The sequence below is a fragment of the Paecilomyces variotii genome (assembly GCF_004022145.1).
Source record: "Paecilomyces variotii strain CBS 101075 chromosome Unknown C8Q69scaffold_12, whole genome shotgun sequence".
In the NCBI taxonomy this organism is placed as follows: domain Eukaryota; kingdom Fungi; phylum Ascomycota; class Eurotiomycetes; order Eurotiales; family Thermoascaceae; genus Paecilomyces; species Paecilomyces variotii.
Window position 1 is genome coordinate 132,440 of NW_021167151.1, and position 26,734 is coordinate 159,173.

General features: G+C 44.0%; 6 protein-coding genes across 6 annotated transcripts; 3 read left to right on the top strand and 3 right to left on the bottom strand.

Annotated features, from left to right (window-relative positions):
* Nucleotides 1-115: 115 nt before the first annotated feature.
* Nucleotides 116-6,219, top strand: C8Q69DRAFT_477668 (U3 small nucleolar RNA-associated protein 10). Its single transcript, XM_028631339.1, has 6 exons — nt 116-633; nt 692-3,251; nt 3,305-3,817; nt 3,876-5,279; nt 5,332-5,476; nt 5,538-6,219. Exons 1-6 carry the CDS (start codon nt 257-259, stop codon nt 5,978-5,980), a joined length of 5,442 nt encoding a protein of 1,813 aa, XP_028482237.1. The 5' UTR covers nt 116-256; the 3' UTR covers nt 5,981-6,219.
* A 697-nt stretch (nt 6,220-6,916) lies between these two features.
* Nucleotides 6,917-9,216, bottom strand: C8Q69DRAFT_83232 (choline dehydrogenase). The gene is made up of 3 exons (XM_028634088.1): nt 8,785-9,216; nt 8,013-8,726; nt 6,917-7,946 (listed from the first exon to the last, which is right to left on the bottom strand). Exons 1-3 carry the CDS (start codon nt 8,816-8,818, stop codon nt 7,000-7,002), a joined length of 1,695 nt encoding a protein of 564 aa, XP_028482238.1. The 5' UTR covers nt 8,819-9,216; the 3' UTR covers nt 6,917-6,999.
* A 967-nt stretch (nt 9,217-10,183) lies between these two features.
* Nucleotides 10,184-11,670, top strand: C8Q69DRAFT_407464 (hypothetical protein; the record flags this gene model as incomplete). Its single annotated transcript, XM_028628156.1, has 6 exons — nt 10,184-10,324; nt 10,386-10,612; nt 10,674-10,813; nt 10,872-10,966; nt 11,023-11,136; nt 11,200-11,670. The coding sequence occupies 6 exons, from the start codon at nt 10,184-10,186 to the stop codon at nt 11,668-11,670; spliced, it is 1,188 nt and encodes a 395-aa protein (XP_028482239.1).
* Nucleotides 11,671-13,217: 1,547 nt separating this feature from the next.
* Nucleotides 13,218-15,131, bottom strand: C8Q69DRAFT_509719 (xenobiotic compound monooxygenase, DszA family; the record flags this gene model as incomplete). Its single annotated transcript, XM_028633124.1, has 8 exons — nt 13,218-13,442; nt 13,500-13,677; nt 13,742-14,298; nt 14,359-14,418; nt 14,481-14,493; nt 14,556-14,766; nt 14,822-14,962; nt 15,062-15,131. The coding sequence occupies 8 exons, from the start codon at nt 15,129-15,131 to the stop codon at nt 13,218-13,220; spliced, it is 1,455 nt and encodes a 484-aa protein (XP_028482240.1).
* Nucleotides 15,132-16,113: 982 nt separating this feature from the next.
* C8Q69DRAFT_83252 (urea active transporter) lies at nt 16,114-19,219 on the top strand. Its single transcript, XM_028634089.1, has 11 exons — nt 16,114-16,442; nt 16,508-16,571; nt 16,621-16,678; nt 16,734-16,920; nt 16,975-17,074; nt 17,126-17,396; nt 17,450-17,500; nt 17,556-17,726; nt 17,786-18,104; nt 18,167-18,675; nt 18,748-19,219. Exons 1-11 carry the CDS (start codon nt 16,331-16,333, stop codon nt 18,991-18,993), a joined length of 2,088 nt encoding a protein of 695 aa, XP_028482241.1. The 5' UTR covers nt 16,114-16,330; the 3' UTR covers nt 18,994-19,219.
* A 9-nt stretch (nt 19,220-19,228) lies between these two features.
* On the bottom strand, nt 19,229-20,152 carry C8Q69DRAFT_477679 (hypothetical protein). The gene has a single exon (XM_028631340.1). It carries the CDS (start codon nt 20,045-20,047, stop codon nt 19,445-19,447), a length of 603 nt encoding a protein of 200 aa, XP_028482242.1. The 5' UTR covers nt 20,048-20,152; the 3' UTR covers nt 19,229-19,444.
* Between the last annotated feature and the right edge of the window lie 6,582 nt (nt 20,153-26,734).

Consider the following 26,734-nt stretch of genomic DNA (forward strand, 5'->3'; position numbering starts at 1 on the left):
AGCTTGCGATGCTCCGCGGCGGCGCGTTTACTCTAGTCCGGCTGCTCCACTGGAGCTCCGCGGATTCGGGAAAAATTTCCTTTCCGGTCCCGCAATTTTTTGGAAGTTCAAGACGCTTCAAAGTTCAAAGTCGATCAGCATCGACACATCTCACGGCAACAAAGAGCGTCCTGTTGATCTTTGATCCCTTGGAGGAAGGAAAGGGACAGGGATGGGTCGTTGTTCTTGAGCCTCTACGTCTATCCCACAAGTCAACATGGCTTCTTCCCTCGCCGCCCAGTTGTCGCAAATTGCGGCAAAGTCGACAAACCAGCTCGATTTGAAGGCGCAAAGAATTGCACATTCGCAGTCTCTGATATTCGAGAAGAAGATTGCAGGTTCGCAAGATTTCGACACAATCTACCACATATGCCACGAAGGCTTTCAGGAGCTATGTCTGTTGGACGCAAGGTTCGCGGAGTTTGGCCGCACCATCTTCAGCGAACAGAGCAAGAGTCAAGAACGCACTGAGATGACTGCTGCTCAAAACAAGGAGCTCGATGCGGTTCTGGAAGCGTTCCTGGCACTGGTCGGAAGCAAGCTTCTTCTCAGTCCGGCCATCAAGGCGGTTGACTGGCTAGTTAGGCGTTTTCGGTGCGACAAAATCTCACTTTCTATCTTCTTCATATTTTTTTTGCTGACAGTGACATAGGGTGCACGAGTATAATACTTCTAGCCTCATAATCACGTTCCTTCCGTATCACACTGCGCCCATTTTTCTGAATCTCCTGGTTATACTGCCCGAAAATCTCGGCCCGGCTTTCAAGGTCTTAGCACCTTACAGGAGGAGCCAGTTGAACCCGCCGCGCCATCCTCTTGTGCACAGCGCAAAGACCAATCCATCGTTCTTCAATGCTATCAATACCTATGTTTTGCAGGCGAGCCGCCAAGGAGCCGGCCATCATGGTCTACTGGCCTTTTGGGCGGGGATCATAACGGAGGCGGTGGCCGGTATGCTGGATGCAACCAAATCTGGTCGCAAAGAAGTCGAGAGGCAGAAGCATGAAGACATTTTACTCCGCGTTCTTCCAGTGTTAAATGACGGGCTGTCGATACGAGAAGCCCCGGAACTAATTATCGGGTGCTATATGCTCTGCGTCGTTCTGGCACAGAACTCGACTCTTAGTGATACAACCCTCAACGGTCTGATGGAAGCCGTGGTCGAGTCATGGAACCAAGACACACTGGGATCCGGTCTAATCTGCTTGTCTGTCCTTGCACAGAAAAAGAACGATGCCACTCTGCCGCGAAGAGTTGTGAAAGCTATTCTTCGCATCGAAAACGGAGTTAACAAGCTAGCGGAAATAACTACACCATATCCCACATCTCAACTCCTACTTGGTATAATTTCGAAATGTGTTGAAGGCCTCGACAAACAAAGAGACGCATCGCGACTGGATTTCGTGTATAGCATATTCGAGCATGAGCTCTTGAAGGGTGATACTGCCAGCACGGCTCTGGGTATGATTCTTCAGGCGGCAAGTGATGCGGTAAAGACGGGAGGAATACAGCTAGAGATAGAGTCGCGTTTCTCGGACCTCATTGAGCGAGTTAAAGAATCGCAATCACTTCGACCTCTTCTCGAGGGCGCTATTGAGAAGTCATCTGTCGACATCCCGCAGTTACAACTCCAGATGCAGACGCTCATTCAGGATGAACTTCCTCCTGCTCCTGATGGGGATGTGGATATGCAGGATGCCGATAAGCCAGAGGAAGCGGGTTCCTTCGAAAAAGCTATCGAGTCCCTTGCTACCGAGAAGCCAACCGGATCATCTTTCCTAGGCCGTCAGCCAGCGGATCTATTTGACGGCCTTGTTCAGCTGTTTGCTTCGACCGTGGGTTCAACTGAGAAACTAGACAAGTTTACCAGTCTACCTGTACTAGGTAGATCCGATGCCACGAGGAAGCCATCTTTCCTGACTTTCTTTGTGAGAGTATTATCCGGGCCATATCCAATTGGTACGCGGGTTGCTGCACTCAAGGCAGTGGAGTCTTTCCTCTCTTCTGCTACGGCGTCTGAATGTGACTTCCAAGTCTTGCTTCCCTATTTTATCGCAGCTCTAGCCGATCATTCGGAGAGAATTCGCCGTGAGACGGCGAATGCCTTAACTGCGCTGTCAAGCATCTACAAGAAAGGAAAGAAAAACGACAGCGATGAGCAAAAGCCATGGGCCCATGACACTTTCTATGCATCTGAGGGACGATCGAATGACATCAAATGGCTTTCGAGCAGCGACGTTCGCAAGGTTATGGACCGTGTATTGCTGCCAGGTCTGGAGGAGTATTCCTTGGACCCGAGCCATATCAGCAGAGTCTTGGAGAGTGCTCTGAAAGGGCTATCCGTGCCTGACAGCTCTTCATCGACGGGCAGTGCTGAACTCAAGAAGTCTCTTCGGCTTAGTCTCTTCACTTTCCTGTGCTCGCATATCGTTCGGACGCCCCTGTTCACTATCAAGCTTCGCCTCCTGAAAGTCATTAATCGTGTTGACAAGGCTGGTGGAACAACACGCACCAAAGAACTCATGCCGCTTCTTGAGGCATGGCGCAAATTGGGCCAGGACGAGATACACGCAATCTGTGGTAAAGAGCACATATCCGCTTCTGAGCTTGAGTCAGAGGTTATCGCTGTTGTGACGCCCAAGGATAAGGAGGCTATCGATATCCTGCTGACCAATGTCTCTGGAAACCCTCAATCACTCAGAGAGTCTTTCGTTACAGCTGTCTTTAATCGCATTCGGGATGTCTGGGCCTCCGTCTCTGAAGAGAGGCAGCTTGATGCTTCAGAGAAACTGCTTGACATCTCCCTGGGCATTTCTGACGCCTTCAGTTCAATGGAAAGCTACAGTCGTGAAGTCCTCCGCAGCGTGCATCTTCCCGGTCCGGCTTTGCTCCGATTCCTCGACAAAATACCGGCGTCAATCACTGATATAGAGTCGAACGCTCCAGCATCGAAGAGAAGGCGCACGAGTCAAAACAACATGGTTGCAATGAGTGTTAGGGACGAAGCGGAATTGAACAGGCTTATGGACAAGATGACTTTCATCTTAGAACTCGTTGACAACTCGGCGCCTGAAAATCACCCAGAGCTAGCCGATGGCCTGTTCCAGACCCTCGCTTCTCTCCATCTGTTGAAGTCTCAGGTCCAATCTGGCTTGAGCTATCTCCTCAGCTTAGCTCTTGGCAGTCTATTGAACATTGTCAATAAGGCGAAGGTATGTTGTACGCTATATCTTTGTCCCGTTAGTCATTCTAACATTTATCCAAGGTCTCGAAGTCTGCGTTCGACACTTCAGTCATCCGTGCTGACTTGGTCATCGACTGTGTTCGCACAACAGAGAGCCCGCAAGTGCAGAACACTGCACTGCTTCTTGTGGCTGGTCTGTCAGTTGTCGCACCCGAACTGGTGCTGCATAGTGTGATGCCGATTTTCACGTTTATGGGATCCAGTGTCTTGAGGAAGGATGACGAGTACTCTGTTTCAGTCATAGACCAGACGATCGACCAGGTCGTGCCCGCCCTCATCCAGTCTCTCCGTAATCAGAAGCGGGATGTCGTTTCCGGGACGTCAGAACTACTTCTCAGTTTCACGGCTGCATTCGAGCATATTCCATCCCACCGTCGCCTCCGTCTTTTCCAGGCGTTGATTACAAAACTCGGAACTCAAGACTTCCTATTCGCCGTGCTAGCAATGCTCGCTAATCGATACGCCATGAACAAAGATGTATTGAGTCTCATGGCTGGGCTGACATCGACCACAGACTCCAGACTGCAACTTATTGTAAGTTTTTATGCTTCCCCCCATTAATTTGTGTGGATAAGCCCTAACCATAAAGTAGACATACGCGAAGTATCTGGATCTTGTCAGTGACTCTCTCAAACCCAAGCCTGGTATCTCGCAAGTGCTACTTGGCGTTGGCGGAGAAGATGGGCGCGATCCGCAGAAGGTTGCTGTCGACTTACTGCGCGCTTTGGCCCATCTATTGAAGCATTCATCTCTTCAGCCAAAGATGTCCGAGACATTTAACTCTGGCAACGAGAAGCTGTCTGCGGAAGTTCAAACGCTGTTCGCTCATATCCTTGAGCGGGTTTTGACGATAGGGGAAGCTGTGCAGACTATGAAGCCTGTCAGCTTGGCATGCGGCGATGTCCTCGGATCATTGCTGGGAACATTGTCTCTCGTCGATTTCCTCGACACTATCGAGGCATTACTACAGCGCCCGAACGATGAACTCCGGCGTAAAGTCCTGCGCCTCTTGGAAGCTCGCCTCAGGCAGACCCCCGAACGCGAAAGTGTCTGTCAAAATCGAACGTTGCAGTTCCTTTCTGTCTTGGTTCACATCATCGAATCCTCGCCTGACATCCTTCTTAAGCATGCTGCGGTTGCTTGCATCGATCGTATCAGCGACATCTATGGTAAGAAGGACCCCTCAAAGGTCGTGCATGCGGCGAAGGTTGTTGCTAGTGAGCGGTGTATTGGTGAGACTGATGACCGCATTCGTGTCATGGGTATTCTCTGTCTGGCTTCGATGGCTGAAGTTCTCGGCGAGGCGATCATTCCCGCTCTGCCCGAAGCTTTGGCTCGTTCGTTCAGTCTACTTGAGATCAGCTTGGAGCGTGGCAACATAAACCCTAAATTGCACGATGCGGTCTTCTCCCTGATCTCGGCACTCTTTATCCAGGTCCCTTTCATGATCTCGGGTGACCATCTCGATAACATTCTGCGTCTTTCGTTCAAATCTGCGGCGTCTGATCTTCACGAAGAGAGCGACGAAAGCCGCCGGGAAAGCTTGAGATTGTTGGCAAGAAAGGTCGACGTCAAAGAAAGCTTCGGCGCCGTCGAACGCAATTGGTCTGTTGCTGTGGCCGCTGGGTCTACTGCGGCAAATGAAGCTCTTGAGGTTGTTAGCACGGCCATTGAGAAGCATCCCAAGGCAGCTACTGTGAAGAATGTAAATTCCCTGGTGAATCTGCTCCAGAAGGCGCTGGACTTGCGTCGCGAGCAGCTAGTTGCGGGCTCGGCGTCACGTTACGATATCCAGGATCTCGAGGAAGTCGAGGAGACGGTCAATGAAGTCGCCATCAAGATGATCTACAAGCTTAATGATACCACATTCCGACCACTATTTGTCAAGTTGACGGAATGGGCAACGAGTGGTCTACCAAAGAAGGATTCCTTAGGCAGAACGATGCGGCTTACAACATTCTACAAATTCCTCCAGCACTTCTTTGGGACCCTCAAGGTATGTGTCAACACTGCGTCACGCGCATGCATAAATACTAACATCATTCTAGTCAATTGTTACCGGATACGCTAGCTACGTTATCGATAACACAGTTGAGGTTCTGGGGAAGGCTAATCCGACGGACAAGAATTCCAAAGACCTCTGGCTTGCTACAGTTCGCATGCTGCGCCATGCTTTCGAGCATGATCAAGATGGTGGGTTTATTTTCCTTCCCTATAGGATTCTGTGATCTGTTCACGCTAACTTCCCAAACAGAGTTCTGGCAATCGCCCTCCCATCTTACTGCGATCTCCGGTCCTCTGATCTCGCAACTGGCTCATGCTACGAGCGCGTCGACTGCGGCTATTGTGATATCCGAGGCGGTCCCTGCTATCACTGAGCTAGCGGTTGCAGCGGATTCCCCCGACAACCATAAAGAACTCAATGCTTCCATCATGAAATTCCTGCGGCCATCTGCTAGCGGAACTTCAAAGGCTGCCGCGGGTGAGAATCCGCATACCCGAGTTGCCGCTCTGAAGGTCGAACGATCCCTCACTGAACGTCTTGGCGAGGAATGGCTCGCTCTCCTACCGGAGATGTTGCCTTTCATCAGTGAATTGATGGAAGACGAAGACGAGGCTGTCGAGAAGGAAGTCAGAAGATGGGTTCTGGAGATCGAGGATGTTCTCGGAGAGAAACTGGACGATATGTTGATGTAAAGTTGTTGAATTGTGCGGTATGTTTTTGTCTTTTTGAGAGCTTATGACTTTTTGTGCAAACCTGTCAGGGCTGCGGGGCGTTTTCTTCCCAGGTTCTGGAGACTCCAAAAAGTCTGCATATTTCTGGAGTTATGAGGCGGAGAAAAAAGTTCCTCGCTATCTCTTTCTTACTGTTACTATACTATACTATGATCTATTAGATAGAAGTGATCTACATATGTCCATCGTTTGGTTTGAAGACTATTACGTTGCCATTTTTCATAGATACCGTCGAAGCAGCTTCAGCTGTAACATCAAAATCAAAATCAACCCAGACTAAGAAAACGCCTGGACATAGGTGATAACCCATCTGGATACCTAGACAGCTGTGTTTACTTCGGTGGCTCCTGCTGGCTGTCACTAGAGTCACGTGATCAAGGCCACCCTACGTATATAGGCCTGGCTCCTAGCTAGAGTAATCAAGCAAGCTTCTCACCGCTTCCTTCAACTATCTCTCTAGACTCTAGGATACGATACGATGAGCTACATCTGAATATCCAGAGGCTCTTTATATCCAAATGGTAACCTGATATTGTGGTCTGGTCTCAGCATGAAGACGAGTTGGGAGATACCGGATACGAAGACGCGACTTCCCTGTGCAAGGTGCCCGTCAACAAAGCTTTGGTTCGATGTTTTCTGCTTATACTCGCATACAAACTTCGCTTTGGAGGAGTTAGAAAGATTATGCGCGCTCTTACTACCATGGCAAAATCAGACTGGGGCTCTCCATCCTAGCCTTTGTGGAAATTGCAATCGGCGATATTGTGATGCTGGACAAAGAAGCGCTATTCAGCTTGGGCCAGAAAACGAATGACTACGACTAATATGAGTTGCACGATAAGTCGGACATCAAGAAATCCAAATGGTATGAAAGTTTCAGTCCTCAATATTGGTGTTCTAAACTAGCATAGCAGCATCGACCTCCCGGGGCCGGGTAGCATAGTGCATCCGTGAGATACGCAGATCGTGTCAACACGTAATTATGCAAGACCATACTCCTTAATCAGCTTCTCAGCAGCTGTAGCGCCGGTGACATATGCCACGGCCTGGACGTGGCAGCTTGCCAGAACCGGGACAACACTCATGTCGGCCACGCGCAGACCTTCAATACCCTTGACCTTGAAGTTGCTGTCCACCACAGCATCCTGGTCATCCAGCTTGCCCATCTTAACCGTGCCGGTCATGTGCCAACTGGAGGACATGGTCTGTCTCCAGTACTCCAGGATGTCTTCGTCGGAATCGGACTTGGGCTCAGCAAGCGCGATAACATTGTCCTTAGTGTAAGCCGCGTGCTTCGCGACACGGAATGCATCGCGCATACTTTCGATAGCTGCGCGGCGGTCGAAGGGGTGCTGAAGGAACTTGGGATCAAAGAGAAGAGGCACATCGGGATCAGATGACTGCAGGGTAACTTCACCTCTGGCCTGGGCGTTGAACAAAAAGACGAGGAAGCATGAGTAACTGAAAGCGTCCTTCGGAAATCCAGGCATGAGCCAGTGGATGGGAACATGCGTCATGAATTCATAGTGTGGGATGGTCTCTTTCGTCAGATACTGCTTCTCGTCCTCGGGAAGCTCCTGGAACTCCTTGGACTCTTGGAGGCGAGGAATCTTGAACCAACCAACACCCAACTCGCAGGCGAACTGGGCCCATGGCCCAGTTCCATCTTTCTTCCACTGCTCCAAAGCCTTATCCATTGCCTTCTGGTCGCCATAGAAAGCGTGACGGTCGTTAGTGCCCTCCTTGCGTTTGTACACTAGGGGACTAAAGGTGTGGTCACGGAGACCCTTTCCGACAGCCTCGACGGGTTGGACGACAGGAATCTTGTACTTTTCAAGCTGCTTCGCTGGTCCAATACCGGAATGCATCAGGATCTTGGGGGAGTCCAGAGACCCAGCAGACAGAATGACCTCCTTAGAGGCAAAGTCTGTATAGAGTTGTTAGCGGTTAATCACATTGAAAAGAACCAGTCAGAATGGCGCGTCAGGCTTACACTTCTTGCCGTTGCTCTCAACACCCACGGCTCTCTTGCCTTCCAAGATCAAACGCTGGACTGGCGACTGGGTGATGATCGTCAAGTTTTCTGGCCTAGGCTCAAGTATGTCGGCAGCAGTCGAACGCAAGCCCTTATGAGCGGAATTGATCATGAGTGACATTCCAATTGGATTTCCGGAGTTGTGGTCGTTGTTGAAGGGGAAGCCAGCCTTCTCATAGACGTCCAAAACATCTGGGAGATCCCGCTCAGTCTCCGTTGTGAAACCGACATGGAGAGGACCAGAGGTGCCGTGGTCTGCTGGGTTTGGAGCCTTGAATTTCTTTTCTAAGCCAGCCGGAAGGTCGCCGTGAAATGTCTCCAAGCTCTTGAACCGAGACTGAATAGGGCCCCATCGGAAGGCATCATCGCCCACGACCCTGGCCCATTCCTCATAGTCGTCTCGGGCACCAACTGTGTAGACACCGAAATTGATAGCGCTGGAGCCGCCCATGCCCAGGCCGCGGGAGTAGTCGAGCGAGCGGTTATCAAGGCCCTCCTGAGGTGTGGTTGAGTATCCCCAGTTCATATGCTTGTTCATGAAAGTTATCCAACGCTGACCATCAATACGTAGGTTCTTGTCATCGTTGACGTCTCCAGCTTCGAGCAGAAGCACCTTCGGACTTTTCGCAGAACGTGCCAGGCCAGCAGCAACGGTGCTACCAGCCGGTCCAGCTACATCCTCGTCAGCATGGGTTGGCCGTGCAGTTAAAGGCTGGATATATTCACTCACAGCCCACCACGATAAAGTCGTAAGTCGATGCCATGATCTTTGTTTAAGCGGATGCTTGCTCCTATGCTAGAAAGACCCTGCCAGAAAATCAAGGGAAAGATGTGTCTATCGTGGAGGATATAGAGAAGGTCTGGGAATGTTCATCTCACGGGGTTCCGCGGGACTGATATATGCAGAGAGCGAATCCTGCGGTTCGCATCTACGGTACCTTGTCTGACCATCTTCCTCAAGCTAGTGTATACATGCGGTTCCTACTAAGCGGACTAGCGCGTTAGCTGCAGCCCGTCAGACCCGCTGTTTGCCGTCCTAATTTTACTCCATGCGGCGCGGTAGATGCTCCGTACTTTTGCAGCTACCAGTCTATTGCGGTTGTAACGGTTTCGGGATATGAACGACAATGCATCATATTACACACGCCAGCTCCGCAGCGTACATGCATAGCAGTCCATATCTTTTCAAGATATGTAGCTCGTCAAAACGTGATATATTCTCACCGCTGAACAACCAGTCAAAAGCTACCCTCTGAGCTGTCATTTGAATACCTGAAGAAACGGAATCAGGCCGACTAAATCTCGGACAGAACCTCGCTGATCATCCAGTAAAGAGGATGGAAAAAGTCTGAGGTAGAACGGCGTTGCTTCGTTAGCATCATCCGTTCAGTGTAAACCCGTCTTTCAAGCAAAGAAAAAAAATATGATAATTACCAGATGTATCACCTGTGGCCACAAAAATGAATTCATTCTGAGTGCGACGAACAGGAGATATCATTGGCCATGGGCTATTCCTCCTTAGGATCTTTCATACATGCATGGGGCCAAAAAATTCGAAGCACTCAAGAACTTCTCAGATTGGGTACCCCTTTCTTGTCCTAAGTTAAACCCGGAGCCGAAAAGTCTGCATCTCCTCCTTGGGCTCCGTTAATCACTTCCGGTCGCAATTCGACCGTGTGTCGCGGTGAAGGGCGACAGGCACCGGTGCTCTTGATTCCTCCACCCGTCCCCTGCGCCGCAAGTCTCACAGGCCCCAATCATATCGGATGGACCAGGCGTTGAAGTATTCGGGGACGCGTACGGAGTAGTTGGACTAAAATTATCTAGATCGTTCCGAAACCCAGGAGTAACGGGCCGAGAGTCTGGGTCCATTACCTCGGGACTTTAAACATACATCTGAAAACAAGGATTGGAATCCATTTGCCGTTAGGACATGCAATATTACGACGGTCCTCCTATTGGGAATCAACCGACGTGGCTTTGCCGCCGCCCGCTCGTTCGCTACATTGTACCTCTATACCGTTCTTTTTTAGTTTCTTTCCACGCGCGTGTGCACCATTCCTTCTGCATATCTTTATCTTCCAACTTCAATACCTTTAGGCCTACTGTGTAGGAGGATATCCGCGAATATGGGGGCTCCTGCGGATGTCGAACAATGGACCCTCCTGGCCTTGGCTATCGTTATCATCATTGTTCGTGTCTATGTACGATGGACGCTGGTTGGACCTCGAAATTTCGCCGCTGATGATTATCTGATGCCTGTTGCGGGAGTAAGTTGATCCCTTGATGGACACTCAGGAAGACGAGACATGAAGACTGATCATTTTCTAGATTGTATTTATAATGGAGACGGTGGCAGCATACCTTGTCGGTGCGAAATTCGGCGGCTTGACGAATAGTTATATGACTCCAGAGGAGCGGGCGGAGCTGGATCCGAACTCGAAAGAATACTATGACCGGGTCTGGGGATCCAAGATCCAAGTAATCGGCTGGTCTTTCTATGTCTTCATTCTGTGGACCATCAAATTCTGCCTAGCATTCTTCTACGCCCGGTTGACGTACGTGATCTCGACTTTATCTGATTAGAATCTCGCCATGATACTGATTGGATGCGATTAGGACCGGATTAGCATATATGGAGCTGCGCGTCAAAATTGCCTATGTAGTGTTGGGAGCAACTTACATCATGGTCTGCCTCACTCTTTTGCTCAGTTGCCGGCCCATGCACAAGTTCTGGCAGATAAATCCTGATCCAGGGAGTGAGTAAACGCCGGGAAGTTCATTCTAGGTTGGAAGCTATACTAACTGGAGATGCAGATATCTGCCAGGCGACCCACTCGCAGGTGTATGTGTACATTGCGGTGGTCCCTAATGTGCTCACTGACTTGTATTTGCTGTCCATTCCCCTGCCGGTAAGAAATGCAAGCTCCTTTGATATGTCCACTTGGGATCTAATTTTTTTCCATAGATGGTATGGAAGGTAAATATTAGCGTTCGCAAGAGAGTCTCCTTGATGGCTCTGTTCAGTGGAGCTGCCTTCGTGATCATGGCCTCTATCATACGTGCCGTGACAATTGTCAAGGTCAGTACTCTGAATTTGAATCACGGTTGCGAATGTTCTCTCTAACCCGACATATTTGTACAGTCTGGCCCGAACGGCGCAGTGGCAGGAAGTCAATGGGCCTGTCGTGAGACCTTCGTGTCCATCATCGTTTCCAATATACCCATCATCCAGCCTCTGCTCCGAAAAGGAGCTAAAATGATAGGTCTCTCGGTTCTGTTCAGCTCATATGCCTCCAAACCTACACAGAGCTACCCTCTCTCGAGCAGGGAACCGACATCTCGAAAAAGAGGTACTCATCCGCTTTCGATCCCGAAGGGCACTGCTTGGGGCAGCGACGAACATATTTTGGTGCAAGACGGCCCTAGCAGTCACGGGGGCGAAGCATCAAAGGAAATCACAGTGGTCCAGGAGACAGTCGTTCAGTCAGAGACCTGGTCGAAGCACCATGCCAGTCATTCCGCAGGGCGTAATGAGTGGTTGCAAAATCCTGCTGAAAATGATGCCTACCGCTTTTCTGTCACTGGAGGCGCTCAAGATCCTCATGACCTTTAGTCCTTCGGCCACGACAGATTGTTCGATTCGTATCAAGGTTGTTTCTATGCCTCATGATCTTATTGGGGGGTCTAATGTCGTCTTCGCTGTTCGGTTGGTACACACTGGTATTCTGGGGACTCTCATCCTTAATCGTTGGGCTCAAATAACCCACCACGAAATTCTTGGCTTTCTTGTCTATGACTTTGCTTTGTCTACCTTTCCCTTCAGTCTGAAACCCTACTGTAATATTCGTTTTTTTGTTATGTCTATACATCTTATGAGAACCAGATATAGCTCGTTTATTTGGATCGAACTTCCTGCGAGTCAGGGGAATGAATGTACATACTTCTGGTTTCTATCCGCCGGCTTCTTTGTTCTATTGATCATGTCGAGTACATCCAATATTGACTCCGTAGTGCACAATGCAGCCTAGGTAGAATAGAGGCTGTTGAAATGGAAGCACGATCCCAGCCGCCAAGGATCTCCCAGTGGTAAACATTATTCATTTGAGGCATATGTCAAGCGTATTCCCCGATCAACAATACAACTTTCCAGATTAGTTCCTTTCACTTTCTTTTTCCTCTTGACACCTAGGATATTTCAACAAGGGGTCCAGGGTATCTACTGTTAGTTACAAGCGACCATTCTTCTTGGCCCCCAAACCCAAGAATTGCGCCTCTCCCGACAAAATGAGGCTGCCCACTCCACCTTTTCCAACAATATAATACGAATTTTCCCCATAGCTTCAAACCCCATACTCTAGTGGTTACTCCGCATGACGGCCCGCGATAGCGCCGTAATCGCGTGCTTATTTAGACGGAACGGGGCTTCCGGGTCTAGCGTCCCACGTTAATGGAACTATTACGGAGTAAGTAGAAGTCTGCGCGAGTTTCTTCAGCGTGTTGGGTACGGCATTCATATATTATTAGTGTTTGTTAGACCGTGCGGAAGAATGCTCCCTCACCGGTGTCATTGGAAAAGTCTTAGTTTTTTCGCTTCGCTTACGGCGTTGTTCGGACTTGGGGCACGTCACGGAACTATCTTTAGAGTTGATAAGCTGTTTCTCTTTTTTGGGTCCGTCGAATTTAACTCCTCGCTGTGGATTTTTCCGCTAATTTACGCATCGAGCGTTACGCCGTCACATCGCCAAGGTAATCGGCACACAGATAAAGCTTCAAGACAGCAGAAAATTTTACAGGGGTCCCCCATGCAGTAATTGAGCAGAGCAACGTATGGAAGCTTGTGAGTAAGTACTATACCATAATCCTTACTATCATCACTAGCGATGCGACTGCAAGTAAGTACCTAGGTAGCGCTAGAAATGACTCCTGAACTAGGCTCCAAAGCCTCAAATCCGCAGTTATGAGTATTTCCATCCAGGGTTTATACTAGTATTCGTCATATATACAATGTGGAAACGATAACTCTTTCGATGATCGATCATACCAAGTTGAAGATTTTCGTACCGCAGTGCAATCACTAGTTAGTTACTACTTACTACTGACGGCTGCGACAACGGAACATCTTATTTACTGTGCATTATTTAGATCGGCGAAAGTACCAATCTAGGCGGGGATCTGAGCGTCCTTGGCATCAACACCAGCTCTCCATCTGTACTTGGACGCTGGGTGCTCTGGCAACGGGCCCGACTGGCCTTTTTTGCCATAGAAGTTCTCGCGGTAAGTTCCCTTCTTGACGGCGTAGTCGTCCCAGAAGAGGCCTCGGGAACGCAGTTCTGGAAGAAGGAGCTCGATGATGTCCTTGAAAGAGCCGGGTTTCACGGCGTAGGCCTGGGTCACGGTATGTTAGAATCGTTACGACATCAGATGTTGTTTAAGGAGCCTTACGAAGTTGAAACCATCTACGTCAGCTTCGTTAACCCATCGCTCGATTTCGTCCGCCACTTGAGCGCCCGTGCCGACAGCAGTCGCTCCTAATCCGCCTACCGTGATATGTTGAGCAATGGTCTCCTTTGTCCATTTGGGAACTTCAGGGGTCGCTCTAGACCATCCTTCGACGGCAGATCTGTGAGAAAGCTGAATCAGCATTGATGGTCTGGAGGGTTCTGGAGGTGTCAGGTTCAGCATACCGGATAGCGTTGCTCTCAACCTGGCGAAGTTCTTGGTCATCATCGTATTTGCTCAGATCGATTCCGGTCCAGCCTCCGAACAATGCCAGTGCACCCTCAGTCGAACCAAGGCTGCGGAAGTACCGAAACTTCTCTTTCGCCTCCTCCTCTGTGCGGCCCAGGACAGGGCAGAGCAATGCCAGGAACTTGATGTCTTGCGGGTTACGTCCGAATTCCTCCTTGGCCTGTTGACGGATCTCCGCGATGTTCTTTGCGACCACCGATGGACTGTGGCCGGCAACGAAGATGGCTTCCGCGTGCTGGGCGGCAAAGGTCTTTCCAGCTTTAGAGGTACCCGCTTGCAGGAGCAGTGGAGTCCGCTGAGGGCTAGGCTGGCAGATATGCGGTCCAGGGACAGTGTAAAATTTGCCTTCATGGTTGATTTGACGGACGCGAGAGGGCTCTGTGTAGATGCCTCTTTCTCTGTCAAGGACGACGGCGTCATCTCTCCATGACGACTCCCAGAGTTTGTACGTGACCTTGATATATTCTTCTGCTACTGCATAGCGATCATCGTGCTACGACGAAGCGTCAGCCTCCCCTGCTATGTGGTTCTTGAAGGGCATGGGGCATCTTACCCCAGGCTGTTGGGTATGTCCCAAGTTTCGCGCAGCGGAATCGAGATATCCCGTGACGATCTATTGGCAAGTCAAGTCAGTCAGCGCTCCATCGGTGCAAGCAATACTCGGGGGCCCCGTACGTTCCATCCTATTCTACACCACGATTGTTAGCTTCAGTTTACGGGGCCTTGTGTTCTTTTATGGTATGTACCTACCTTCCTTTGGTCAGGTGGTCGACAGTAGATAACCTCCTTGCCAGGTGATAGGGCTGTTCATACGTCGTGGTGACTGTGACGCCGAAGCCAATATTCTGCGTAGCCGCTGCCATCGCTGGAACGACAGCCAATGGCTCGTTTACTGGCCATTGAGCACCGGAGACGATGGCCGGGTCGAGGTTACGAGGTCCCTTGTATACATCATAACCACCTGTTCTTCCAGTTAGCTACTGGAGCAGCACCCCGAGGCCGCAAGACATGATTACCGAGGACATCTGCAATGAATATTCCGTGGAATTTCGCTTCTTCAAGTAGCTTTGCTAGCTCGATCCAGTGGTCGACGTCGTTGAAGCGCCAGGATTCATCCTCGGGATGTCTCCAGAGACCTGGCGACTGGTGGCCGCTGCCTATTGAACGCAATTGGTTATTATGTCAGTCTGCAAAATGCGCAATACTTGAATCACTTGCCTGTCGTCGAATATATTCGAGCAACACAGCTTACTTACACATTTCCACAAAGGCATTGAGAATCAAGCTCTTGCGCGCCTTCTTGGACGCATCGTTGGTTGCGGCCATGGTGAGGTTGGGCAATTAGGGACAGGGATACGTGACGAAAGGTCTGCAATCTACTTCAATCCGCATACAATGAATTCGAAAGATAACAGGCAATGGCTTAAGTAGGTGCAGATGCGCTGACGCAGCAATCTGCGCAATTTTCTGGCCGAGTGGTTATTATATCGGACCTGCTGCGAAGCTCGCCCTTTCGTGCGAACCCCTCCAACCCCGCGCCGAGGCCGCTGCAGATTCGGGACATTTCGTAGAGAATATCATAGCATCAATGTGGGCCGAGATGACGCGATTTCGCCAAAAGCCTGAACGGGAGAGAACTTGGTCGAGCAGGGGCAGATCACTGTAGGACAGGAAAGCTTAATCGAGAAAAACGGTCGAAGGTGAAAAGGAGCATAATATCGGCAATTGTAGAGGAGGATGCGAGTATGCAGCAGTGGATTGTCCAGAAATGGATAACATGGCGTTCATATTGAGAGCTTCGGAAACAAAAGGTGGTGGAGATTCCCGTTTCTTTTTAGGACGCCGTTTAAAGTTGGCTCTATCAGCGCTAACATTCTTAACTCTACTTAGTAGATCCATTTCTCCAGCTTCAAGGAACCACGCGTGTATTTCCGGGTGTGTCTCTTTCAGCGTATCTCGAATTTGATTTTTGCAAGCACGACATTGTGTCCAACTATCCTGCGAGTTCCCCCAAAGCATAAAAACCAGTCGCAAGATCCACCGTGACGTTCTCTCCATGCCATACGCCGAAGAAGCCAGGAACCACACCATCAGATCTTCATGAAAAAGGCGTCAACGCAGCATTGAGCTTCCTGATCTCCCTTCGCTAGCGCAGCACACCATCGCTATCTGTTATCGACTCATCGTGGGTCCAATCTGATGCAGCATTGAGGAAACTCCCATACAAACATGATGTTGTCCAAAGCCGCAGTTGCCCTCGAACTTTCCCTCCCCTCTCTATCCGAAGATCGTACTATGTTGGAGATGTGGCAACTATTGGACGGTGGAAGATCATCCTGCTCCTCAACTTAGACCAGATTATCGGGACATGGCCTTGGGGGATGCATGCCGAGTACCTGGTCCTGGACCTTCCTCTAGCCCGGTCTGGCCTTGATAAATTCAGATGATCCGGCTCTATCCCTGATCTTCTGACATTTTGGCAAGTGCAGCTCTTGTTGACCCTGCGCCGCAGTTCGCAGTTCATCATGGTCGAACTACACAGTCGTGGCGGCGTGACCGCTACTGCAATCACGCCGCCTCTTCCCCAGGTGGTTGGCTATATCGTCGTCGTCGTAGTCGGGTTGATTATTGCTTTAGGTATTTCTCCTTACCGTTTTCAATGCCATGAAGGTATATATCTAATTATGGCCGTCTCACTGCAGCCATGATGGTTATCACCCGTATTCTGAATAGGACAGTCGGAGAGGACAACAAGAAGACAGAAATGTGGGATTCATCTCCCCTTTTTACCTTACTTTTGGCTGACAGAGTCCAGGTTCATGACGGCGAATCGAACGGTACGCACTGGTTTAACATCTTCTGCTGTCGTATCGGTGAGTATCTATCTCTATCTGATTGAGAAGAAATTGAGTTCTGACATTGCTGAAGTCCTGGCTGTGGACAACAGCCATGTTGGGTCCAGGTCTCGTAGGATACAGCTATGGAATGGCAGGACCTTTCTGGTTTGCCGCCGGCTGTAGCCCAATGATCGTGTTCTTTGCATTGCTAGGGGTCTCGTGCAAGAATAAGATCCCTGAGGCACATACCTCCCTGGAAGTTGTCAGAGTCCGCTATGGTCAGTCCAACCCATTGCTACGTCCAGAAATGAAGTATAGGCTGACAAGCGCAGGTCGTGTCGCTCATCTCGTCTTTATGGCTCTCTGTCTGGTGAACAACATCTTTGCCTGTGCAAACATGTTGCTAGGTGCCGCAGCTGCCATCTCTGCTATGTAATGAACCTGGACCTGTTTGCTCGTCGCCATATACGCTAACACTATCAGGACTGGAATGCACGTCATCGCAGCAACTTTCCTTCTACCAGTTGGAGTATCCATCTACACCTTTGTCGGCGGGATCAAGGCAACTTTAATTACCGATTATTTCCACACAGTGATCATTCTGATCATTGCGTGTTACTTCTCGATTAAGGTTTTTACCTATGATCAGATCGGTTCTGTTGGCAACCTATTCGAGCTCGTCAAGGCGGCTTCCATTCGCAACCCTGTTTCTGGGAACGAACAGGGGACATATCTGACTATGACTTCTAAGGGGGTATGTGTCTGCTGTTCAGATAAAGTCCTCGGTATACTGATGTCTTCTGAAAGGCCATCCTGTTCGGAATCATTCATATCTGCTCTAATTTCGGATTGGTCATTGTAAGTCCACTCGCAACGAAAGATCCAAGTTATCATCGCTGACAATCATACGTAGATGGATACCAGTTACTTCATCAAGGCTTTCTCTGCATCGCCTTCCGCAGTTGTCCCAGGTTACACCATTGGAGGGATTGCATATTTTGGAATCCCCTGGGCACTTGGAACTTTGATGAGCTCGGTTGCCCTTGGTCTTGAAAATAATCCGGTCTTCCCCACGTATCCTAGAGTGAGCTATTGCGTTATTAACCCCTACTCGATGTAGCTTGCGACTAACCGACATCATAGCGCATGACTGAGACAGAAGTCAATGCCGGTCTCGTCCTCCCGTACGCTGCCTTGACCGTCGCTGGCAAGGGTGGCGCAGCTGCAGTCGTTCTGATCACTTTCATGGGGGTGACGTCGACTCTATCTGCCCAGGTCATTGCAGTCAGTTCTATCATCAGTTTCGACATGTACAGAGAGTACTTCAACAAATCCGCTTCAGACCAGCAGGTTATTCGATGGAGTCACTTTGGAGTAGTCTTCTTTTCTCTCTTCTCAGCTGGCTTCAGTACCATGCTGCACTATGTCGGAATTGACCTTCAGTGGACTCTCTACATGCTCGGTAAGACCGGATAATTTGTGCTATTATACCATTCCCTCCTAGCTGTACTAACACCATTTAAGGCGTCGTCACCTGTCCTGGTATCTTCCCCATGGCTTTCACCATCCTCTGGCGCCGCCAAAGCAAAGCCGCCGCAATTCTCGCGCCCATTCTCGGCTTCGGCACAGGACTCGGTGTCTGGCTCGGAACTGCCCAAGCCTTCTACGGTGAAGTGTCAGTCACGTCGACGGGGCAAGTTCTTCCCTGCGTCTACGGCACCGTTGCCTCTGCCTTCTCACCCATCCCATACTCGGTCCTCATCACTCTCCTCAAACCACAGAACTACGACTGGTCCGACTTCAAGAAGGAGCATCTTGCACTTGAGAAGCTCGATAGCGATCTCACAACCGCCCATCACCATGACGAGAGAGCCGCAGTGCGTGAAGAAACCGCACCCGTCGCCCCGCCTACTCGTCAGGAATTCAAACGATGGAGCCGTATCGCTGCATTCTGGTCTATCGCTACGTTCCTCGGTCACTGGGTTATCTGGCCATTACCGATGTATGGATCGCACTACGTTTTTCAAAAAGGAGTAAGTTCCAGAACCGCATAATGCTAATTACCCCAAAAAGATCACAACAATCACTAACGTGAGAGCGTACAGTTCTACGCAGCATGGGTCATCGTCGCGATTATCTGGCTCTGGCTCACCATGCTCATGGCGACCTTCTACCCCCTCATTGATGGAGGGTTCCAGCAGATAATCCAAGTCATCCGCGGTCTTCGTCAGGGAGCGCCTATCTACGGAAGCAGGAAAACCGACAGTTCTCCTTCCTCGTCATTCATCGAATCCAGAGTCAACGAGGCTACTAACGTGCAAGAAGAGGCTGCGCCAAAGTTGAAGGAGTAAGATAATATAGATAAGGAACGACTTAACCTGCTCTTAAACCCTATATTTGGAGAAACTGGAATTGGCCGTGTGCTTTCGTCTTTTGGATTAGATACGACTTACTTCTTGGGTATTTGATGCGTTTAATGCGTGTGATGAATGCATGTATTGTATGGGTATACTAGAGGCTTAATAGAGTCTAGATGGGTTATAGAAATAGCACAATAGTAATAACGAAAAACATAAAATAGAACATTAACAGATTTGACATTAGGTATGATAATAATAATAAAGAACAAGTCTAAAGATATATGTCATAACTTTCTTCCCGCAGAAAATAGAAAAGCCACGGGTATTTTTCAGCCTCGGCGAAGACATTGGAAATGACACAATACTAAGTACATCCATAAATATTAAAGATATATATATATGAGAATACACTTTTAAACACCACATAACTAACCCCTCCTCCTTAGACAGGAGGCAGCAACATCGCCATAGCGCCAGTTTTCTCTTCAGGTCTGCGGTTTTCGTCATCTCGGGGAGTAGAAGAACACGCAGCTAGGGTCTGACCATTCGGACGGCCCCAAATTCGTGGCGTGGATGTCGCGTCTGAGTATCCTGGAGGGTCCGCGCGCTCCAGGGATCTAGACGTATTATCTGATATGTCAGAAAGGCTACCGCTGCCGTCTAGGCTTCCAGGATTCGGTAGACCAATCCTCCGAGGACGGAAGACGTCTTCCTCTTCATCGTTCTCTGCATCTACCTCTGCTTCTGTATCGTCCTGACCGATAGATCTGTCCCGACGTTCACAGGTTATCTGTATCGGGACCCTCAGCGAGCTGCTTGGGGCGATGAGGTTTGCGTTCGGGGTGTAATACGACACGCAGAGGTCAAGTGCGTAGGTGCGCGAGATTAGGCATGAATGGAACGTCGGTACAAAAGACTTGGATTTCGGAAGCGTTATAGGGACAAGAATCGAGGCGGTATAGAAGGTCTTGCTGGAACATGAGGCCGATGGCCCCGTCAGGGATTCCGTAGATGAAGCAGATTGCGTGGAGACTCGACGGGGCATGTTGGCATCGTTTCCGTTGCAATGTTTCTCCCATTGAACGGAGGCTTTATCTCAGCAAGCTCAGACCCTCTAGCGAGGTGCCCCCCCTGCGGGTGGGCTTTTCACTGCAACGGCCTGTATAAGTATATGTACTAAAGAACTGAGCTAATAATATAGCATAAAAGCGACCTACTAACTTTTGGACCAATAGCAGACCGCGCAGTAAAAAACCTCATAGAGAATTTAAGAATAAATAATTGCGTTTTATAAGGGTTATTTAATTATTCCTATACAAAAATTAAGCATTAATCTTCAACTTAATATTTTATACCCTAAATTACCTCTTTTTAGGTTAAAAATAGGCTTAATTAATTTATCTTAATCTCCTACTTCTCTAGCAGTTAATATAGAGCCCTAATCTTATATAAAAATCCTATAAGAGCGGTATTTATAACTGCTACTATCTGACGTATCTTTAAATTACTTATTCTCACCTTCTATAAGGCTTACCTTACTAAACAACTTTATAATTAATAGGGATAAACTCAGGGAGAGCTATAATAAGATAGAGGATAATAATATTAATATATTTAAAATAGATAACCTGGATAAACAGTTAATATTCTAGATTCAGCAGAGATTAGAAAACTTCGCCAAATATCTATATTAATCTTATTAGAGCTTTAAACAGCTTATATATATATGAATTATATATTCTTTAGAGATCTAGCATTATCACTACTGCACTTATAAATAAAGATATTATGCCTAGAAAGAGATATTAAAAGAAATACTATAGGTTATTAATTATTATAACTTAGCTTTAATAGCTAAAGCAAAGCTTAATAAGCTAGTTAAACAACTATATTTTAGGAAATTTAATCATATTATTCCGTTAAAGGATATTAACTTTAATACTGCCTTTAATACTGTTTAGAATACTGCACCTAGACTGCATATATTTCTCTATAATCTACTAAGAAATTACTATGCCTATTAGATAAGTTATACTAGCTAGTATAATAAGAAAAGTCTTTAACAATAGCTATTTATTATTATCAATATAATCTATTATTTTTACTATATAAAATAGTCCAACTACTTATCTTTAATTCTTAATGCCTACCTAATAGGCTTAAGAGTAAAGTATTAAGTTATAGAGACTTTATCGGGTCTTAGATTATACTATAATTATATATAGGGGAATCGCTTAATAAAATAGATAGTAGACTATAAGAAGATAGCTTAATTTCTATTATAATATTTTATATCCTAATAATATTATACTTTTATAAACTATCTTTTACTCCTTAGTTCTCCTATAAAGACCTCAGAACTCCTAGATAATTTAAGAGGCTAACCTTAGTTATAATTATAACTGCTAAATTTAGGAAAGAACCTATAGAGTATTATAGTCTATAATAATATAAATTTTAAGGAAATAATATATAATAAAATCCTTAGATATAAAGCTATAATGCGCGCAGTTATAATAACAGCAATTATATTATATCTTAATATCTTAGCATTAGGCCTATCGCAGGATATATATAATCTAATTATTTCTCTTAATTTCTATAAGATTATTAACTCCCTAATAATATATAGGAATAATAATGGCATAGGAAAGCAGATATTTATCTTTCTTATATTAAACATAATTATAAAGATACATTTATCTTTATTTAAAAGTATATTTAAATCTGCTAATTCGGCAATACCCTCTATATTAAAACTAGATCGCCTTACTCTAAACTAAATGTAGTTTTAGCAGTTTAGGGCAATATTTAAAGATAAAGGAACTATTACTAGGACCTATAATATTTATAATAATATCTTTTTTTAACAGTTATATCTGCATGCTTCTTAAGAACTAGGAAAGCCTAATAACTTCAATTTGCGCCTTTAATTTGTTTATAGCGATCAGCTTACTATAGAGCGTATTTAAGCTATATAGAATAAGTAATTACGCGCTAAATTACCTTACAATTAAAGGTAGTAGCTTCTCAGAGTTCTTACATAATTCTATATTTAATTAAACTTATTAAATACAATAGTATAGACGCATTTTATACCTATAAAGTCTGGTTAAGAAGCATATTATTATATTAAGTCTGATATTTCTATATAGGGACGCAGCTAAATAAATCTAAATAGCCCCAAATATTATTAATTAGAACTAATTATTTTATAAAGCTTTATAACTTAAGTCTTAGCTCTATTTTATTACTTAATATAGCGCAGAGAATATTTAATAATTACTAATAATAACTCTCTTAAAAGACAGCAAGAATATAATTAAGTTATTGGCACTTTAGCAACTATAGATTACCTATAGTTTATTAAAAATATTTAACTTATAGCATTTATACTTAATACCTAGGAAGAGATTAACCCCTATATAAGAGAACCTATCTAGGATATTAGATTCTGTTCTATATATCGGCTCTTGCAGGAAATAGAATTATTTCTTACTATCTGGCATACTATTAAATATAGTAATATTAGGCTTTTTTATTATTTAGTTAATCCACTAATTATCTATTTTTTAGCGTATCTTAATATAACTATAGTAATAAAATACTATACTATTAATAGAATCTATCTTTAGTTAATAACCCGGAGCTATAATATACTATTCTAGTGTTAGGTCTTATTAATTAGTAAGGTAAGCTAGCTTATTTTAAAGCTATTGACCTTAGTCTTAAGTATCTTAATATAAACTATAAAATAGAAATAAAGGCCTACCGGAATTCTATATATAATATAGATATTAGCTTTAACTAGGTTTACTTAATAAATATCTAGATATAGGGTCTATAAGAAAAGCTGGAGTCTATATTCGGTTAATATATGCTTAATTTATATATTATAATATCTACATTAGATAAGATATTCTTACTGGCTTAAAATCTATTAATTAGTAACCTTGCCAAACTAAGAGACTTTAAATATTTCCTTAATTTCTCAGCTTTATTTAACTCAGAAAATATATTATAGATTAGAATAGAATAACTTGCTAAAAAAGTTAATTAGTTTAATAATAGCTATATCTATTATACTAAGATAATTGCTAATATATAGTCTATCGATAAGAATAGAATTAAGCATAATATCTATAATTATACTACTATTATTAATAAATGCTATAATAGTATCCTTATTAATAATATAGCTTTAAATATTTAATATTAGAGGAGTATATAACCTACTAATAATTTGTTAACTCCTTATAAGACTTAGACTAATAAGAGAGTTGACACATAATAAAATATATAATCCCTTTACTCCCTTAAACTCCTAAGCTAATATTAAGAGGTTTAATATAAAGCATATAATCTCTTTACTACCTTAAATTCCTGACTTAATAGCAAGAGGTTTAGTATATATTATTAGCTGGCTAGGGAGCTCTATAATCTTAGTTAATATAAGGTAAAGTATAATATAAGAGGGTCTATATTAGCTACTATAATAAACTAATTATATCTCTATTTAGCTACGCTTTAGATTAGCTCTAGATTATATTACCCGAGTACTATTATATAGAGGTATAGAATCCAATTTTAGCATCCTCCCTTCTCTTACTTATTAATATTAACTTAGCCTAATAAATATAGAATATTAGCCAATACTTGCAGTTGGGCCCTTCTAAGATATCTTAAAGCATTCGGCTATATAGCTTATTAGTTATTAAGGACCTAGTTAAAGCTTACCTATAAAGCAGAGCAACTAATATAAAGATTATTATATCTCTAATTAATACTTACAGTTAGGCTCTTTTAAGATACCTTAAAATATTCGGCTATACAGCCTATTAATTATTAAGGACCTAGTTAAAGCTTATCTATAAAGTAGAGTAATTAGCAGATAAAGCATACCTAATATAAATTAAATATTAATACCTATTAAACTATAATAGCACTGCTACTAGCTCTAGGAGAAGGACCCCCTTTTAGTAATAAAATCTGAGGAGGAGGCGATAGCGGTAAGGGAGCCTATTTATATTATTTGCTTATATTATAGCCCTTAATATAAGCAGCTAAGCAGTAATAAGTATAGGTATTTCCCGGCTTATATACCTGCTAGGCACCTTTTATAGAATAAATCTAATACTTCTTATTATAGAGCTAATAGGCTATATACCTATCCTCCCTAAAGAATTATTTACCTAACTTAGTCTTTATAATATAGCTAATATAGCCAATATTATACTATTTATTAGGGTTAAGATATTTTAAGTCCTCCTGCCTGAAAGACTACTATTTCCTAATAATTATAGGAGTATATGCCTCTATTATCTTATCTTTAGGGGTCTATACCTAGGGTAAATATAGCTAATTAGCTATTTAAGACTAATTATACTATTTTTATATAAGACTAAGAGCAGGTATAGTAATACCTATTAAAGGCGGGTTCGCGATAATAAGAGTTATAGGCATTAGGGATGGAGTTCTATTATAAAGGTATTAATATTTACTCTCTCCTAATAGCACTATTATTTACAGAGATATTTCTAAATCTTCGCTTAAAATAGGCCCGGCAAAATTATTATTATTATTATTATTATAGTCTGTTTTAGCTATAAAAAATAAACTAAAAACCTATAGCGGGCTCTCTAGCAGCGGCGGGAGGGGTATAGGCGGTAATAGACTTAAAGATAGGGGAGGGCTAAATTATATATTTAGTTATTTTAATCTAACTCTGCTAATCTGCTATTATTTCTATTAACTAGCAAGGATAAAGAGGCGGGGAGGAGCTAAATATTAGATATATTAGTCTTATTTAATAATACTTAGAGCTAGTATATTATATAGGGGAGGGCAAGGCTCTGCTTTAAACTAGAGAGCACCTTTTAATATTACTATAGCTGTAGCGATTATATCTATCTTATTAAGAGAGATAATAGCAGAGTGCCTAAGCACCTAGATTATAAAAAGGCGGGCTATCTTAAAGTTTATTATTTTAGAGAAAAAAAGGAGGAGTTAAGAATATATAGGTCTATTTACTTCTACTTAAATAAAGCTAATATCTAATAAATCTATTGTATTATACTATTTACAAATATATCCTTATTAGCTAAAGAGAACTAAGGAGCTACCAGGAGTAAATAGATATTCTCAGGATAATTTAGAAGTTTTTAGGATAATTTAGAAGATAGCATAAGTTCGGATATATTATAGTAAGACTCCCTCTACCCTAATATCTTTGACATTACTCTTCTAATATAGAAAAGTTCTCCCTCCTAACCGCTATTAGAGTCCTAATTCTTTTACTTTTTATTATAGGCGTCTATATAAGCCTTTTATTAGGACTTTGTTTCTATAAAGGTTATTACTTAACTAAAGTCTCTAATATTTAAATACCCCGTCTCTTTCGCGAAGGAGTCCTCTAAGGAGATAATTATTTAACCTATATATTAACTACCTCTTCTATTAACCTATTCAGTAAGCTATTTAGTCCGCCTAGTCTATATAGCTTAGAAGGCGTATTCTATAATAATATTATTAGTATCTAAACTAGTAAGCCGGGGATTAAACTTTTAGCTTATAATTTTCTAGCTGCAGTTAGCCTTACTAATTATATAGCAAGGGAATTATCCTTTTATTAAATAAACTTAGCATAATCTTCTTTTATATTAAGGGAGATATCTAACTAATAAATATCCTTATGTTGCTGGCTTTAGTTCTAAATCTAAGCTAATTTCTTTATTAGATATAGCTTATTAACCTCCTAAATTATATGCTATAACTGCTAGATTAAATTACTATTATACTGCTCTTTATACTGCTATTTTTAAACTAATAGAGCTTATATAGCAAGATTATTAAACTCTATATTAATAATTATTACCTTTAAGCTATATAAAGCTATAAGTTACTATTAGCATTCTTAGCTTATAAAAGTAGTAGATATTATAGGGAAATATTGCTCTTAGCGAGTATATATTAACTTTGCTTATAAAGTAGCCTATTAATTAAGCAATTTTAGTATAATACTAGCGCAACTTCCCTTATATAGTTTTTATATAGGTCTCTCCTCTAAAGGAGGTATAGTAGAGATAAGGATCTATAATAGATTATATCTACTATAGCAAGCTTCTGCTAGTATAGGAGATATATTAATATATAGGGATAGTCTATTCTCGCCCAGGTAAGATAAGAATGCTTTTTAATAATAAGGCCTATTAATAATTTGCTTCTAATAATCTGGGAGTTTAGATTAATATTCTATCTCTTTTTAATTCTAATATCTCTTTTTAGATATAGGTTCTTAGCTTCTTATAGAGACTAATAATAAGATGCTTTTAGTATTATTAATATCTCCTAGTATAATTAACTTAGATAGCTGAGTATATTAAGACTATAGCTTTAAAGTCTAAGAAGCTATAGAAGCTAATATCTGTTTCCTAGATCTATTAATACCCTCTAAATTAAATGCCTAATATAGAAGCATAATATAGCCTTTATTTGTTTAATTTTTTCTACGGCTACTATATCCTATTTGCTGCTAGATATTACAGATATCTAAATTAATTAAGAACTTCCAGTTAATAATATGCTTAATATTAAGTATATTAATTCTTATTCTAAGAGCGGTTATTGCTATTATAATATATATTTTTAATAAAGCAGATTTAAATTTGTTAAAGCGGATTCTCTAGTTATAAGATAAAACATATAATATAAAGGTTTGGATTACTATATTAAC

What these genes read in the sequence shown, in the direction of transcription:
- C8Q69DRAFT_477668 (XM_028631339.1), top strand. Translation starts at nt 257, where the DNA reads ATGGCTTCTTCCCTCGCCGCCCAGTTGTCGCAAATTGCGGCAAAGTCG. An exon ending in ACTCCAGACTGCAACTTATT is followed by an intron (nt 3,818 to 3,875) that starts GTAAGTTTTTAT and finishes ACCATAAAGTAG; the next exon opens with ACATACGCGAAGTATCTGGA. An exon ending in TTTCGAGCATGATCAAGATG is followed by an intron (nt 5,477 to 5,537) that starts GTGGGTTTATTT and finishes CTTCCCAAACAG; the next exon opens with AGTTCTGGCAATCGCCCTCC.
- C8Q69DRAFT_83232 (XM_028634088.1), bottom strand. Translation starts at nt 8,818, where the DNA reads ATGGCATCGACTTACGACTTTATCGTGGTGGGCT. An exon ending in CGACTTTATCGTGGTGGGCT is followed by an intron (nt 8,727 to 8,784) that starts GTGAGTGAATAT and finishes ACGAGGATGTAG; the next exon opens with CTGGACCGGCTGGTAGCACC. An exon ending in TGAGAGCAACGGCAAGAAGT is followed by an intron (nt 7,947 to 8,012) that starts GTAAGCCTGACG and finishes AACTCTATACAG; the next exon opens with ACTTTGCCTCTAAGGAGGTC.
- C8Q69DRAFT_83252 (XM_028634089.1), top strand. Translation starts at nt 16,331, where the DNA reads ATGGTCGAACTACACAGTCGTGGCGGCGTGACCGCTACTGCAATCACG. An exon ending in AGTTGTCAGAGTCCGCTATG is followed by an intron (nt 16,921 to 16,974) that starts GTCAGTCCAACC and finishes TGACAAGCGCAG; the next exon opens with GTCGTGTCGCTCATCTCGTC. An exon ending in TCTTCCCCACGTATCCTAGA is followed by an intron (nt 17,727 to 17,785) that starts GTGAGCTATTGC and finishes CCGACATCATAG; the next exon opens with CGCATGACTGAGACAGAAGT.
- C8Q69DRAFT_477679 (XM_028631340.1), bottom strand. Translation starts at nt 20,047, where the DNA reads ATGCCCCGTCGAGTCTCCACGCAATCTGCTTCATCTACGGAATCCCTG.